Source organism: Zootoca vivipara, chromosome 6 (assembly GCF_963506605.1).
Source record: "Zootoca vivipara chromosome 6, rZooViv1.1, whole genome shotgun sequence".
In the NCBI taxonomy this organism is placed as follows: Eukaryota; Metazoa; Chordata; class Lepidosauria; order Squamata; family Lacertidae; genus Zootoca; species Zootoca vivipara.
The window spans coordinates 84,247,700-84,263,737 of record NC_083281.1 but is presented as its reverse complement, the minus strand read 5'-3'; the positions used below and the strand labels follow the sequence as shown (position 1 = coordinate 84,263,737).

The window sequence follows — 16,038 nt, the reverse complement described above, 5'->3', positions numbered from 1 at the left end:
AGGCTTTGCAATGCGGTCAGTCCCAGGCATCTCCAGGTAGGACTAGGAATGCACCTTGTTTAAAAACCCTGAAGGACTGCTGCCAACCAGTGTAGACAATACAGAGCTAGACAGACCAATGCTTCGAATGGGTATAAGACTTCTTGTGTTCCTGTGATTTAAGGAAAAAGTCATAGCTCGGTGATAGAGAGAGAGAGAGAGAGAGAGAGAGAGAGAGAGAGAGAGAGAGAGAGAGAGAGAGAGAGAGAGAGAGAGAGAGAGAGAGAGAGAGCGCACGCACATAAATGCAGAAGGTCCCAGGTTTAATCCCTCGCATCTCTAGTTGGACCCTTATCTGCCTGAGACCCTCAGAGAGTGACTCCCAGTCAGAACAGACAATCCTGGGCTGGACAGACAAATACTCTGATCTGGTATGACAGTTTCCTATAATTCCTAATTTTGTGGCTGTATGAATTATTCAAATCCAATTAATTTGCAATACTATTCTCTATGGCTTTCTTTCTTTTTTTAAGTTTCCCCCTACAATTTATTGTTAGGTTCATTAGTTGTGAAAAGGAACAATATCTAACACAGGAACCTTAGTCCTCCACCCACTGAGAATCTTATTTGTCACCCCCACCCAACCTGTGAGATTTCAGCAGGCATTTGTGCCAATATTTTCAAGGTCATTTTCACTGCTGTAAGCGCTAGAAACTTGTTGCTTTGTTAGCAGTCATAACCATTGGCAGACCTATCCTCCATGGGCTTGCCTAATTCAGTATGGAGCCATCTAAGCTTGTGACCTTAGCCTCACACCTTGTGGAAACGAGTTCCGTAGGCTAATTGTGTGAAAGTAACAAAATGTTCCCATAAGCAAAATAGGAGCACCAATTCTTCTTTAAAAGAGTACAAAAACTGCCCGGAACCTCCTCACACTAATCAAAATGAGGTTAAATCATTTGAACAGTTAAAAACGAAAGTCAACTGTTTGGACCATTTGCATTGGACCAGTTGCAGAAAGCGCATTTTCAGAGGCGATAATAAGGAGGTAGCTCCATGTCCCTTGTCTGAGGTGCTCCCTAAGTGAAGCGTGTGGAGCTAATTGTGGTTTGGACATGAAATCTGTTTACTTTTAAAGATATTTAACAGCAACGAACTACACTCCTTCTCTGACTTTTCTTTTTTCCTAAAGAGGATTCGGTTCTGGAATCCATCCTACCTCTGTTCCCAGCTGAAAACAGGCAGGCGATTTCAAAAAAGGAAGAAAAATAAACTACAGCCATAGCAGCAAAGCGCCCGCCGTTAAATAGTGGTAACTCATATTTATTACAATTATATACAATCATATTTTATAGTTGGATTCTATACATGATCACACGGACAAGCACATTTTTTTTCGGTTTCGCCTCTTGGTGAGGATGAGGAGGCAGTGAGAGACCCGAGAGATGTTAGTTAACAGGAATCGAGGCTCTTTTAAATATCTATCTATATATTTTTCCTCTCTTTCTTTGAATGAAAAAGTGAACAGAGACTGGACATCGCTGGACCATTTGCTCCACCCAATAAGGCAGGGATGTGGGTTGAGGACCTTCATAGCCCTCCATGATGTTTTTGGGCTTCAGTTCCCATCAGCCCCTGTAGCAGCAGCCAGTGGTCAGGGGAGGAAGATGGGAATTGTAGTCCAGTGAGTTGTACTCTTTCCCAGCCCTGCAGTAAGGCAAAAGTGAGGTGGGCAAGAGGGATGGGGGGTGGATGCGGGGAGGAAGGGTGACACAGGAGCAAGGAACAGGCCTCCACACAAAAATCGTGAACTCTGCCTGGCAGATATGAGGGGCAAAGTGCCTCCTTGTTTCCTTTGTTCAGGCCCAATGACGTGGAAAAGGCATGGGGAACCACTGGACCTCCAGATGTTGCTCGGCTCTTATGCTGGCTGGGGCTGACAGGGGCCTGGCATCCAACAACACCTGGAAGGCCACAGCTGCCCCATGCACTGTTTAAAATGTTCTTCATAAAAGTCACAAGCAGCTACTCATGCAGAGACATGACAGGGAGTTTCCTTTCTGGACAGAGTTTCCAGCTACCAGGAATGGGAAACCTTTGGCCCTCCAGATGTTGCTAAAAGCCATCTCCCATTGTCCCAGACAATGGGAGAAGCTTGCTGGGGCTAATGGGAGTTGTAGTTCAGGAATGTCAGGAGGGCTCCCCGAAATTGACTTAGAAGAACTGAGCAGTCAACGGTCATGGCAAGAACCTGTACTGGAACTGGGAAGGAGACAGAAGGGGAACTGGGCTCAGTACCTTCTCCTCCTTCAGGGAAAATCATGAGCTTGCTTTAGGCATTTAACAGCAAGGAAAAATGAGGACTCATGAAGAAAGGGAGAAAAAGAGGAGTAAAGGATGAGAGACAGAGGAAGGGGGAGCAGCAGTGCTAAGCCTCAGGCACAGGGCATTTTTTTGGATGGGGCAGGAGATGTTAAGAAACTGGGCCAACAACCCAAGCCTTCACAGAATTGCTCCCTCTAATGTAGCAAATCACGCTGCCAGCAAACATGCCACACTATTGTTCCCAATACACTGTCTCCCATTCTAGTCCTACTCAGTGGAGACCCATGGGAATTAATAGGCATAATTAACTTAGGCCCATTAATTTCTGTGGGTCTACTCTTAGTAGAACTTAGCTTACAACCCTAGGACAAAGAGGGAGTTGGGGGATCTTCAGAAGACAACCGCTTTGTTCAGAAATGAAATGGAAGCTAGAGAATCTGGGAACCCCACAAAAAACATTTGCTTTTCATAAAAGGTGGGGGTGTTTTGTTTTTTTAATCTGAAACTGAACTAGGGGCAGGGAGGAAATAAGTCACCAGGGGGGAGAGAGACAGATGTCACACTGGTGGCTCTGGGGAGTCGTTCAGAAGGCAGTAGCCCCCCCCCCCCTGTTTGCAAAGCGGATGTTAGTTGAGTTAGATGGTTGCCGGAGAGGAAGAGAGTTTAGGAACAGACAGGATGGAACCTGAGGTCCATCGTTTGATATTTGGATTTGTGTTATGTTGTCAGCAAGGAGGCCCATTTCTCTGGCTGCAGTGTGGGCCAAGTAGCAACCGAGCTCCTTTCGGAGGTGCAATGTGAGGGAGGAGTGGCTTGTAGCGTGAAAGAAAGGGGAGCCACTGGAAAACAGAACTGGCGGGTGAGGGGCTGCTCGGGCCTTGGCCCACAGGCCGCTTGGTTTGCAAGATGGTCACAATGCTAATTGTGTTGAATCACAGGGGCGAGACAGGGAGAAATCACTGGGCAGGGAGAGAGGCCCGAGGAACAGAGCACGGCCAAGAGGTGCAGAGGGTAGGGGTGAGCAGGTGGCACCCCTCCCCAGCCGCACTAGTCAATTTCGTTCTCGTTGCTGGCTCCCTCAGGCCTCCGTAGCTTTTCGACTTGCTCGTTGATTTGCCCATCACCTCCTCGCCGGTCCTCTGTCTGGACATCCACACATTCTTCCTCGTCTACATGGCTGACATCGTCGTCTTCGTCCTCTTCCTCTTCTTCCTCCCCCTCCTCGTCCCCTTGGCCCTCCCGCTTCTCCTCCTCGCCTTGGACCTCCATCCGGACTTGCCCCTTGAGGTCGATCAGTGCCTCGCCCCCTTCCTCAGGGCCCAGCAGGTGGCAGCTGACCTTGGGCCCTTCGGGGCTGTGGTTCTCCTTCACGGGCGAGGAGGAGTTGGACTCGTTGCTGACGGGGGAGATGTCACTGCTGGTGTTGTGGTTGTTGGTTACGGGGTTGGAGGGCGATGAGGGCTTCACTGGGATCTGCCAGGATGGGATTTTAGGCGCAGATGGAGAGGGAGGGAACTGCCTCCTGGGAGGAAAGGAAGAAACAGAGCAGCTTAGATCCAGCTCCATGACCTGCTGAATTGCTCCTTGTTCATAAAGGACCTAAGAAGAGCTCCTGTTCTCACAGCGGCCAACCAGATGCACCAATGGGAAACTCACAAGCAGGACCAGATCACAAGAGCACTCACTGTAGTGATTCTTACCTTTGTATAGTAAGCCACCTTCCAGGCATGCAAATGCAAACATACAAACCCCTCTCTCTATCCCCCATTCAGGCAAGCAAGAGTCAATAGCAGAGTTCAATGACATGTTCCAGCCAGGCATAAATACTCAAGAAGCGTGCACAGCAGGGCCAGTGAGGAAGCATGGCCTGGAGAGAGGAGATGCCAGAGGCCTGGGTGCCAGATAGAGAGGCCTGGAGAGGTTGCATTTGTCCCATGGGCCTGAGATCACCCCCACACCTGCATTCAGGAATCCCCAACAGGCTTCCATGGTCGCTGTTAACCCAGAATCCTGTGTTAGTCACTATTGTAGGCTAGGAGCTGTTTCTTAGAAAAGCCCTATGTAGTGTCAGGGACATGTAGGGATTTTCAGAGGTGGAATGAAAATGGGAGGACGTCTGACCCTCTTGGCAAAGCCTTTCCCCCCTTAGCCAAGAAGCCCCATATCGGAAGCGCCCGCCGCCTTCTCTGCATGCAAACGAGCAAACGCTCCGCATTATTCACCAGTATCATAAATGCTATCAAGAAATTCAATTGGGAGGCTTTTCTCCCTGGCTGCGGTGTCACGGCCTCTTGCTTTGCTGCAAAGGGAGGGCTTGAGCTGGCTGGTTCTGTTTATTTATTTTAAGAAATATATTTTCCAAAAGCACTTATCTCCACAGCCGCATTAATACACACATACACACACACCCCAACAGCGACAATGAATTTCCTGTTAATGATGAGATGTCCCTTTGCGGACACACAGACAAGAGGACGGGTGTCCTTGAGTTCTGCATGAGAAACAGAACTCCACTGGAGTTCTGCATGAGAAACAGGTTTAGGCCAGGGAGGAAATCCCAGGCCTGGGGGCAAAATGTGGCCCTCCGGTCCTCTCCGTTTGGCCCTTGGTACCCTCCCCAGGCCACACCCTCTCTTCTTAGCCACACTGCACAATGGCTGTGCTTTGTACGCTCCTTGAGTGTCTCTGCCTGGCTGGAAATGTGTCCTTGAATGGTGAAAATGCCTCTTGCTTGCGTGCATGGAGGACACAGAGTGGCATGTGTGTGTGTACAAACCAGCCTACTGCACAAAGGTAAAATGTGCATTCATTGCTCCGCCCACTTTTGCCTCTATCCCCGCCCACCACTGGCATGTTGCCCCTAGAAAGTTGCTTAAAAGGAAATGTGGCCCTTGGGCTGAACAAGAATCTCCATCTCTGCTTTAGACATACAGTGCATCACCCCACATATCCCAATTATTGATTTTTTTAAGAACCAGTGACAGCAGTGAGGGGGAGGGGAGGCAGACTCTGAAGATGCTAGATCAGGCATCCTCAAACTCAGCGCTCCAGATGTTTTGGGACTACAATTCCCATCATCCCTGACCACTGGTCCTGTTAGCTAGGGATGATGGGAGTTGTAGTCCCAAACATAGCTGCCAAGTTATCCCTTTTTTAAAGGGATTTTCCATTATGCTGAATAGGCTTCCTCGCGAGAAAAGGGAAAACTTGGCAGCTATGGTCCCAAAACACCTGGAGGGCCGAGTTTGGGGATGCCTGTGCTAGATTCATTAGCCAGGTCCTAAAGTCCAACTCCTAAAGTCCATGGGGGTCCATCTGGTCCATGGGGTCATGAAGAGTCGGACACGACTAAACGACTAAACAACAAAAAAGTCCAACTCCCTCCCTGAACAGAGAAGGGCCTAGGACCAGCTATGCCTGGTAGGGCAGCTTCAACTATTCTTGGACCGGGAAGGTATAACTGCAAGAGTTCAGTCATTGGCATCTGGATTACTGCAAAAAAATTACTGCATTGGCATCTGGATTACTGCAATTCACTCTGTGGAGCTGCCTCTGCCCTGGAAACCACAGCTACGGTAGTACAGAATGCTGCAGCATAGGAGCGAGACCCTGCTAGTAGCTCCTCTGCTCCCACTAAATCCTGCTCAGAGTAGACCCACTAGGTGGCATTGAACTAGATTTTATTCCAAGCAGACCCACTGAAATTAATGGACCTCACTTCATGTTCCTTATTTTCAATGGATCTACCCACTGAAATTAACAGGCCTAAGAGAGTCACTCGTGTCCATTAATTTCAATGGGTATACTCTGAGCAGGACTAGCACTGGATGCAACCCCTACAATTTGTTAATCTGTTGGTAAATCGCTTCGAGACTGTTTTGGTATCAAGCAGTATATAAGCACAGGAAAAAAGAAAGACAGGTATGCAGAGAGGCCCTGTGGGTCTGTGGGTTGCGTTATAGAGAAACTGGCCCCTTAGAACTTCCTCCAAGAGGGGAAGAGTGCTGTTGTGTTTGAATCCTGCTTGCGTGTTTCCTGCAGGCAATGGGATGTCCACTGAGAGAGAAGACGATGCTGGACTTAGATGGGCCATTAGCCTGTTCCTGCTGCCAGTCTCTTCGTAGGATCTTGTGGTTTTGTATTATTGCATACCTGTTTAGAAGCAGCCCTTTTAACGAATAAATCTCCGACTTCAGCTCGTTGATATTCTGAGATTCCAGGATCCAGTTAGTGGACGTCGTGGCCTAGGGTGCAAAGAGGAAGTCTTGGTCAAAGGCAGGTGAACTCAGACGTGGACTTTCAAGAGAAAGTATCCCAAGAACACAGGCTCTCAAAAGCGTTTCTGAGGATGGCCAATCTCCTGCATTGTTGGTCTTTCAAAGGACTCATAAAGGTTGCAGGCAGATGTTTCCACTACAACAGCTAGGAGTTAAGGGGACAGCACATGAGGATTGGCCTGCCTTGATTTTTTTAAAAAATAAACAATTTTTATTGAAGGCCAAAGAGGGATAATGGATGTACGAATTTGTGCATGGAATTACCTTGAGCTCTCCAACCACAGGACTTTTGCATCAGGATCTGCCTGGTGGATATATTTTTTTGGGGGGGGGGGTGTTAGGTATACCCTACAAGCCTGCCCACCCTTAACTAACCCCAAAGCGTTCTGACTAATAGTTTTCTAACCATTACAACAGTAAAGGGCTTTTTGTGGGGTGGAGAGTTAGTATCCCTGACCTTGCAATAACCCTGGCATAACTGTAACCAGTTGTCACAAGTGGTCGCAGTGCAAGGCTCAGGGGAGAAGGAGGCAACAGGCTCCGCCCATAAGCCACCATTTTGCCACTGAGGGACCTGGGGACCTTCTGCATGCAAAGCAGATGCTCTACCACCGAGTTGCAGCCCTGCGCTTAACACATAGCAACATACAAGAAGCTGTTTTATACTGGATTGGATTGAGTCAGAAAACTGATCCACCTAACTCAGTACTGTCTGCATTGACTGGAACCAGCTCTCCAGGGCCTCAGATCAGGGACATCCCATGGAGGTTGAATCCGGGACCTTCTGCATGCAAGACAGGTGTCCTGCCACTAAGCTATGGTCATTTCCTGATCCTCAGGGTTCCAGAGTGTGTTTGTGTTTTTAAGAAGGGGGATCCTGCAACTCTCAAGTCCATCCATGCCAGGTGTAATCCCTGGTTGGTCTCGGGGAGGGGGGGGGGACACACACACCCAGCCCTACATGGAGAATGAACCTGGGGCCTTCTGCATGCAAGACAGGTGCTTGGCCACTAAGCCGAAGCCGTTCCTTCATCCTTGGGCTTCAAGTTGTTGTTTTCTTTTAAGTGGTGATCCAGAAACCCTGAAGTCCATCCATGCCAGATGTAATCCTTGGATGGGCTATTTAAGTCTCAGCTCACATCATCTTGCTTGAAAGTGGCTCCCTGTTGCTGCTGCTGCTTTGGCAGCAACCATTGAAGTCCCATCCCCCCCCCCCCCCGCCGCCTGCTTTTCTGGCAGCGACAGGCTCAGCTCCATAGTAGCTGACAACCCAGGCACAGATGTGTTCCCCAGGGAGGATGCCACTCCCTGAGCCTCTGAGGCAGTGGGGAATCCACAAGCCACCGTTTTTGGCTCTCTCGCGCTCTTGGAGCCCTTTGAAAACTGCAGAAGCACATTAAAGGAGCAGAGAGTGGTTTCCACTTGCTGGCCTATGCAAAAGGGATTCGGATTTCCAAAACACATATGGTGCCAGATGCTGCAGGATTTAAGAAATAAAAACCTGACATCTGGGGCTTTTAAAGCCAGCCTCTTTTAAACGGCCACAACAAAAACAAAAAACAAAACCCGCAAAACAAAAGTGGTAGAAAATTCGAGCCTACACACACACACAAATGAATGTAGCAGGTTTTCCTTTTTTCCTTTTAATTACTTAAAGCCCTTCTTTTTCATTTTTTACAGCATGTCAGCAGGAGTCTGAAAAGCCGACATAAAAACTTAAAGAGCACAGCTGAAAAAACTATGGTTGGTTTTTTGTTTTTGTTTTTAACTACTAAAGTTTAGGGAAGACTTCCCCAACCTGGCACCTTCTAGATGTTGGACTGCAACTCCCAAATGCAGCCAGCATGCCCAATGGTCAGGGAGGATGATGGGAGCTATAGCCCAATGACATCCACCTAAACTTTGGAGCTCCCTGCCTATTGATATACACCGTACACTGTTCAGTGCCTGCTTGAAACATCTATGTTTAGGCAAATCCTATCTGGACACATAGAATGCTGACATGTTCTTTTCCTCCCTACTGTCAATTGGTTTTTAAATAATTTTAAAATAAGTGCGTTCAACTGTCTTTTGTTGACTAATGTTTTAAAAACAAAAACAAATGTAAAGCACTTTAAGGTTTTGTTGCAATCTAGTATATGAATGCTATGAAATGGGGAAAAATGCACACATACACACATTGTTATTTTATATAAACAGCAGCACGTGTCACTATTTTTGGAGGAGGGCTTTAGAAAGAAGAAAAGAAAGAGGGAGGAGGAGGAATCTTGAAAGACTCCCCATCCCAACAAGCTACTTTTCTCTCCTTAAAGCATAACATATGCTCTTGATCTTAACACTTCTCAGACTCAGAAGAGAGAGTCTCCCAATTTCCTGGCTGGCTCCAGGCCACCAGCAAGACCTTCTGTCTCCCCAAAGGAAAAATGAGTGAATGGGGGCTTGGGAGGCCGGATTCCCTTTCTCCTGGTACCAAATTATTTAGGGCATCATTTGTGCCCTCCCTGCAGCCTGCGTGGCCAAATGCCAGGGGTGATGGGAATTGCAGTCCAGCAAGATCTGGTGCACCAGAGGTTCCACATGCCTGGACTAAAGAATCCTAAAAACTGGAAACACTAAGCAGAAAGGAGGCTCCCTGCTGCATCTCTGCATGAACGCCTGCTCTGGCTTTTTGTAAGCCTGATTTAAAACACGGATGCGGTACATTGCTCGTGCTGCCCAGCAGCTGCTGATGTGCTTAACTCCTGTCAAATCCTTCTTAAAAATAAAATGCCACTGCAGCATATTTCGTGGCAATCGCTTTTGCAAGCTGTTTGAGGACCCGTTTTTGCAGTTATCAAAAGGGTAAAGGGTGATGAGAAATACCTTGGAGGAAGCCAGTTCTTGAGTGAGCTCCTGAATTTTCTGCTGCTGTTGGATTAGAAGTTCCTGGACAGAAGCTAAAGTTGTCTGAAGTTGAGTCACTATTTTAAAAGAGGAGGGAAACAGAGGCGGAAATGAGATCGCAACAAATGCAAAGTGTTCTGATGTCCAACTACAAGATGCCTCCGTTCTTTCTACGTCTAATTTATCCGTGGCTTTTGCTTGCCCGAACCGCTTATAATTTATCAACGCCATGGGTAATCTACCTGCACTGTTATCTAACCTCCCCTATTTCTACTTTATCTTCCCTTTGTATAGGTGTCTATAAGCCCACAGTATATCTATCCAAAACCTCTCCCTTCTAATTATATCAGTTTATGATTTGCACTGTCTCCCTGAACTCGCACAGCCTCGGTGTCATTTATCTACCTCTGAACTGCGCGGGGGGGGAAGCTCTCCTTCGCGCTTGAGGTCTGTATATGGTTTGGAAGAGGACAACACTCCTGGAATAAGCGGCAGCAGCAAAGAAGGAACAGAAGCCCAAGTCACATCCGCAAAATACACTGAATGGGACTGAACAAGGAACCTCCCGCTGAGCTACAGCCCCTCCCCTATTGGGGGATTGGGAAGACAACATAGAATCATAGAACTGTAGGGTTAGAAGGGGTCCAGTGGGTCATCTAGTCCAACCCCTGCAATGCAGGAATCTCAACATGTGTTCCTCCATTCAATTTGAAACCCTGCTTAGGTTTGCAAAAATGTGCTAGCAGTTTTATTGCTGGGCAATTCAAAAGCAGCAGTTATCCTCCCCTCACTTTAGAAGATGCTCCTGTGCTCTGCATCTATGTTCTCACAACAGCACATGAATCAAATAATTATGCACAGCATGGAAAAAGCAGAGAAAAGTTTTTTTCCCTCCCTCTCTCATAACACTAGGACACATGGGCATCCAATGAAGGTGATGGTTGGAAGAGTCAGGAACAGACAAAAACATTTAAAATTTACTATGAAGCAGCTGCCTTTTGTTGGTTGAAAGAGTGGTTTACATTGGAAAATTCAGATATTTTGGATTTAGAAGGTTATGACAATGTATACGGTTGGCATGCATATGTATGGTATGATAAAGTGAAAGCCCACAGAGGCTTTAAAAGACATATAATTAGAAATTCATTGTACAAGGTTTGGGCCAGATATAAAGATTTACTAGAAAGGAAAACACCTAAATGGATTTCACCTTTGGAGGCCAAGGCTCGTAAAAGGTTAAATACGGAGACCGGTTGGCCGAAATATAGAGATTTATTGATTGAAGATGGAGACCAATTTAAGTTAAAAACATATGAGGAGTTGAAAGGTAAATTAGATGATTGGCTCCAATATCATCAGATAAATGAAGTGTTTAAAATGGATAGAGTAATTGGTTTTCAAACAGAGAAGTCAAAGGTGGAAACAGAACTACTAGAACCTAAGACGAAAACACTTTCCAGAATGTACAAATTGTTGCTAGAGTGGCATACGAAAGATGAACAAACAAAAAATGCTATGATTTTGTGGGCAAAGGATGTGGGACATAACATCATGATTGAGGAATGGGAAAAGTTGTGGAAGGAGAATATTAAGTTTACTGCGTGTAGTTTATTAAAGGAGAATATAATGAAGATGATGTATAGATGGTATCTTACACCAGTAAAATTAGCAAAGATATACCACAACCATGATAATAAATGTTGGAAATGTAAATGTCCACTAGTGAATGACTTCTGGAATAAGATTTATAATGAACTTAAGAAAGTGCTGAAAAGCACATTTGTTAAGAAACCAGAGGCATTCCTAGTGGGCATTGTAGGAAAGGAGATCCCTAAGAAGAAGGCATCTTTTTTTATGTATGCCACTACAGCAGCGAGACTTTTGATTGCCAAATACTGGAAGCAGCAAACATTACCAACGATTGACGAATGGCAGATGAAGATGATGGAATTCATGGAAATGGCTGAGATGACCGGACGAATCCGCAACCAGGGAGAACAAGCGATGGAAGAAGAGTGGAAAGATTTTAAATTGTACTTAAAAAAGTATGCCAAAGTAATATTTTAGATTAGAAATTAAGTGGTAAATAAAACTGTGGAATATTTGAAGAGGTTATTTAGAAGGGGGAAAAAAGAGAGATGTATTTTAAAAGGTGATTATTTGGATGTAGAATTTGCTATTTAGAAATGTATATAAGAACCACAGGGACGGGAACCCGAGGAGGTCCCAACTGACATTGTGAGGAAGATAAGATGTAATGCTTTATATTTTTTATTCTTTGTTTTTCTTTGTATTTTTGTATTCTGTATTTTTGTTTTTTCTCCTTTTTCTTTTATATTGCTTTAACCCTTTTGTGGAAAATCAATAAAAAATATTTTTTTTAAAAAAAGGAACAGACAAAAACAAAGGACTCCTTCCTGGAGCAGGCAATAGTGCCATAGTGCCAACAGTTTGGATGTCTTTAAAAGGGGACTGGACAAATTTGTGGAGGACAAGGCTACTAGCCATAATGACTATGCTCTGCCTCCAGAGTCAGAGGCGGTAATTCTGCTGAATACCAGTTGCTGGAAGCCACAGGAGGGGAGAGTGTTCTAGTGCTTGGGTCCTGCTTAGCAGGCTTCCTATTGAGGCACCTAGGTGGCCACTGTGAGAATAGGATGCTGGACAAGATGCTGGCCTTTGGCCTGATCCAGCAGGGTTGTTATGCTCTAGGTGAAGGGCTGGGTAAAAATCATTTACGTGAATATAGCAGATGGGGGAGGGGGAGTTCTTCCTCTGGATACATTTCTCTCTCCCCCCCCCCCCGCCCCACCCCTCTCTCCAGGAAAGAAAACTCAGTTGTGGCAGGGGGGACTGATTATCACTGCTCAGAGGTTCCCCCCAACTCCCCCCCTTTTTCAAATTATAAACCAGTAAACAGGTTCATATAAAAAGAGAGAGAGAGGAGAGAGATTTCACTAGTGTGACAGGTAACAGCTAATCTAGGTCATCCGTCGGGGCAGTGTGTAATGAAGAATAGCCCTATGGAGTCAATAACAGAGAAGGTTGCCGGGGTCGGAGGACGAGGCATAATTACAGACTCTCTTGACCCTGCCTTGAGTACTCAGAAGGAAAAAAATGTGGAGGGGAAGGGGTGGCAGCAGAGCAGGTGCCCCCACCCGTCCCCCAAAAGAAAAAGGAGGGAGAGGGGGGGGGGAAAACCCAAAGAAAACCCTCAGAGAAGCAGAAATTAAAAATGAACTTTACAGCCCCTTCGAAAGGCTGTCATTTTATTCCCCTTATTAATATTCTGAGGTTGGGAGCCTTTCCGTAAAAACATAATTAATTGAGGCCGCGCCGACAGTAAACAAGCAATTTCAAATTAAACCGAAATGACGGCGGCTTCATTTGCAAATGTGAACAGATTTCTCAGAGCAGATAAATGAAGTCACCACATAAAGTGGAGATGGAGGAGAAGGTTGGAGAAAGGAGGGAAGATTGAGGGTGGGGGCGAGAAGAAAGGAGACGTGGGGGGGGGAGAGAGAGAGAGACGTGGGGAGCAGGGGCTTTGAGGGGCAGGGACTGATGGAATCATTAATCTTCACCTGTCTGCGTCACGCTGCCACTCATCTCAGAGATGCTCGACTCGATCCTCTGCAGTTGCTTCCTGTCTTCTTTGCCGCCCATGATCAACGGGAGCAGGTATTTCTGCACCAAAACAGCAGAGAGCTAAGTGAGTTGACAGGAGGAAAGGAAACGGGGGTGCATTTGAGCTTAGCTCAAGCACCCTGAAATCTGAACCACACATTCCTTGCCAGACATCAATCAGTGCCTGATGGGGTGCTACACATAGAACGGCACATCGTCCAATCGGGTCCAATTAAGATATCACACTAAACTGGGTTTTGCACTTCCAACCGTAGAGGCAAACTATCGACTGCTTCAGACCTAATTCAAGCACCCTGAGAACCGTGTATTCCTTGCAAGACTTCAATCCGCACCAGATGGGTTGCTAGATGCTGCATATATAGAATTGCCTCGCATCCAGTGGGACGTGATTCAGATATCACAGCAAACTACGGTTTGCACTTCCAAACTTACAGGCAAACTATGAGTTGGTTGAGACCTAATGTTAGCCCAGCCTTCGCCAATCTGCTACCTTCCGGATGTTCTGGGTCTCATATCCCATATTAGGCTGGGATATTTTTGTCATCCCCAAATATACATGGATGTATCCAATACAAGTTCAACTCAGGGCAAGCCAAGGGAATTTACTCACTTTGGCCTATTTATTTCAATGAGTCTACTTTGACTTAGTTGGATAAAACACCAGATTGAGATGGCAGAGTTAAACTGTAGCTTGGTGTAATGAGAGTGAGTCTACCTCCCCTCCCAGGCTTAGGTACTCCTCCCTCCTCTGCAAGGGGGGTGTTTGGTTTAGCATGACATCCAAAATGCAGACCCTGGCTCACAGCTGGTTGACTGTACTCCCATTTTTCTGAGGCACAGCTATGACTGTAAACAAAGTTTGCCAAGTCAGACCTTAAGCTAAACCATCGTTAGCACAAGCTATGGTTTACAAACCCACTTCAGACAATGGTTTGCAATTCTGATTTGCTGGCACATCACAAACCATAGCATTATTAAAGTTCAAGCCAGGCATATACACTTGCAGTGTGAGCAGGGGAAATGGCAGGTATGAGCTGGGGAGACCTCCTCTCATTCTGCCTCAAGTCCTTTGGAACAGGCCATGGGGACGGAACTGGTGAGAGAGGCATTTTAGGCCCTGAGACCTTGCAGGTATAGTTTGATATCATCATCATCATCATCATCATCATCATCATCATCATCATCTCTGTCCCAAAGGGAATTTCAGATTTGCTGTACTACAGAACAGAAATATTAATCTTCCACCTCTGGAAGAGAAAAAGAAAGCCTAGCATCTGCCTCTAATCTTTGCTTTTAAGATGAGAAATAAATAAATAGTGTCTATCTGGAGAGAGAAAGATGTTGAAAGGTACTTTTTAAAGAGAGTTTACTATGCTTTTAAATAAATAAATAAAACCCCGCAAGATTGAAGTGCCTGGGGGTGGGGGAATATGTTCTCCACTTGATCTACAACGTTAATGATACAGATGTCTGGCGTCAGCCTCGTTTACGTATTTGCATATCTGTTAGCACTTCACAAATGAAAGTAGGGGACACCCTTGTAATGCCCAGGTTAGCTCTGGCACAATGGGAGTCACTGCTAAAATCTGTGAGCCATTACCTCTACCCCACTTCCCACTCCTGCCTCTTTACACGAGGCTAAAGTCCTATTGTACCTCTTTGTATATTTTACAAGTAGGACTTGCAAGGAAAGACTACTGCAATGTGATCTCACCTCCTAAAAGGAAGGATCCTACTCCAGGATCCAGCCAGGCACGCTTTTCTCCATCAGACCATTCTGCACACAAACCCCAATTGGCCCCAATCTTCCACTTTTCCTTTACAAAGAACTCACAACGTTCTGTGAGCTAATACTGCATTTTATGGTTGTCATATATAAAGAGACCTTGTGGGTGCTTTTGGTAAAACCCTGGTGGAAAAACATGCAGCGACCACACACAGTGTGATCTTTTGAAATGGCTTTTCATGCACAGTACAGGTTGAAATAATTAATTCTTCTGTTTTTGTTTAGTTGTTTTACAGGGCCTTTTCCAGAGTTCAAAAAATAATCCCACAGCTGCATTGGATAAAATGGCAGGCTGTGTACTTGCACAGTGCTTGAGTTTATGTGTCATGATAAACCATGGTTTAGTGTTACATGCATCAGCAGGAATACTTGCACACAGTGTGCTTAAGTGTCACACCCTCAGGCTGAAAAGTAGGCTCTCCACCCCAGTGTAAAACTAGTCAGTTTCTTCAACCCATGGTTTCTGAAGTTGGTTGGTTAAACAAACTAGTGTTTGTTTGAAACCTACTTATGTTTATGTTCTCAACTGGTTCAAATCAGCTTTAGAAGCCCTCCTATGATTGAGGTGAGGTAGGTGACAACAGGAGAAAAAGCTTCTTGGAATTACACCCTACACATGGCAAATAGTTTGATGAGTGTTGGGTGCCAATTCAAGCCCTCTCTAGTTTGCCCAGGCTTTCAAAAGCTCCCTAAAGTTGCTTGTTGCCAACTGAGTTTTTTTTATTCATATTTTACTGCTACTTCTTTTGTATCACTTTTTTAAAAAGTTTTTAAAAAGGAATAACAGAATTATTTTAGCTTCCCCTCCCCGCCCAGTTGCTTGCTTTCAGAGTTGCAGTCATAAGCCACCTGCAAAGTTTTAGATGGAAAGAAGGGGTGGGCATCTTTCCAATAAATGCAGATAAAACTCAAATACTGCTCTGGTATTGTGCTTTGTTGTCTCATAAGCCCTAATGAAGTTAACACTCCTTTTGCTAACACAAGCAGACCTACAAAGTACATTTCCAGGGGGTGGGAAGGAAAATGCATGGGGTCCAGGTAGCAAGGGAACTCTGCAGCAAGAGGCAAGTCTTCACAAGCACACACAAGCCGTGTGAATACAACATTCCATGGCAAGAGCTCAACTCTCTACACTGCAAG

The 16,038-nt window shown here is 45.8% G+C and overlaps 1 protein-coding gene across 2 annotated transcripts in view; it reads right to left on the bottom strand.

Moving 5' to 3' along the window:
- Positions 1 to 238: 238 nt before the first annotated feature.
- PEX14 (peroxisomal biogenesis factor 14) overlaps positions 239 to 16,038 on the bottom strand; it is a 116,640-nt gene continuing 100,840 nt past the window's right edge. The window contains exons 5-8 of one of the 2 annotated variants that reach the window (XM_060276232.1): positions 13,049 to 13,151; positions 9,444 to 9,541; positions 6,457 to 6,548; positions 239 to 3,826 (exon numbers count right to left, since the gene is read on the bottom strand). In XM_060276232.1, the coding sequence (XP_060132215.1) occupies positions 3,352 to 3,826; positions 6,457 to 6,548; positions 9,444 to 9,541; positions 13,049 to 13,151 (768 nt within the window). In that variant the 3' untranslated portion in view covers positions 239 to 3,351. The remainder of the gene's footprint in view (positions 3,827 to 6,456; positions 6,549 to 9,443; positions 9,542 to 13,048; positions 13,152 to 16,038) is intronic. The other variant, XM_035120490.2, reaches the window with a different exon arrangement.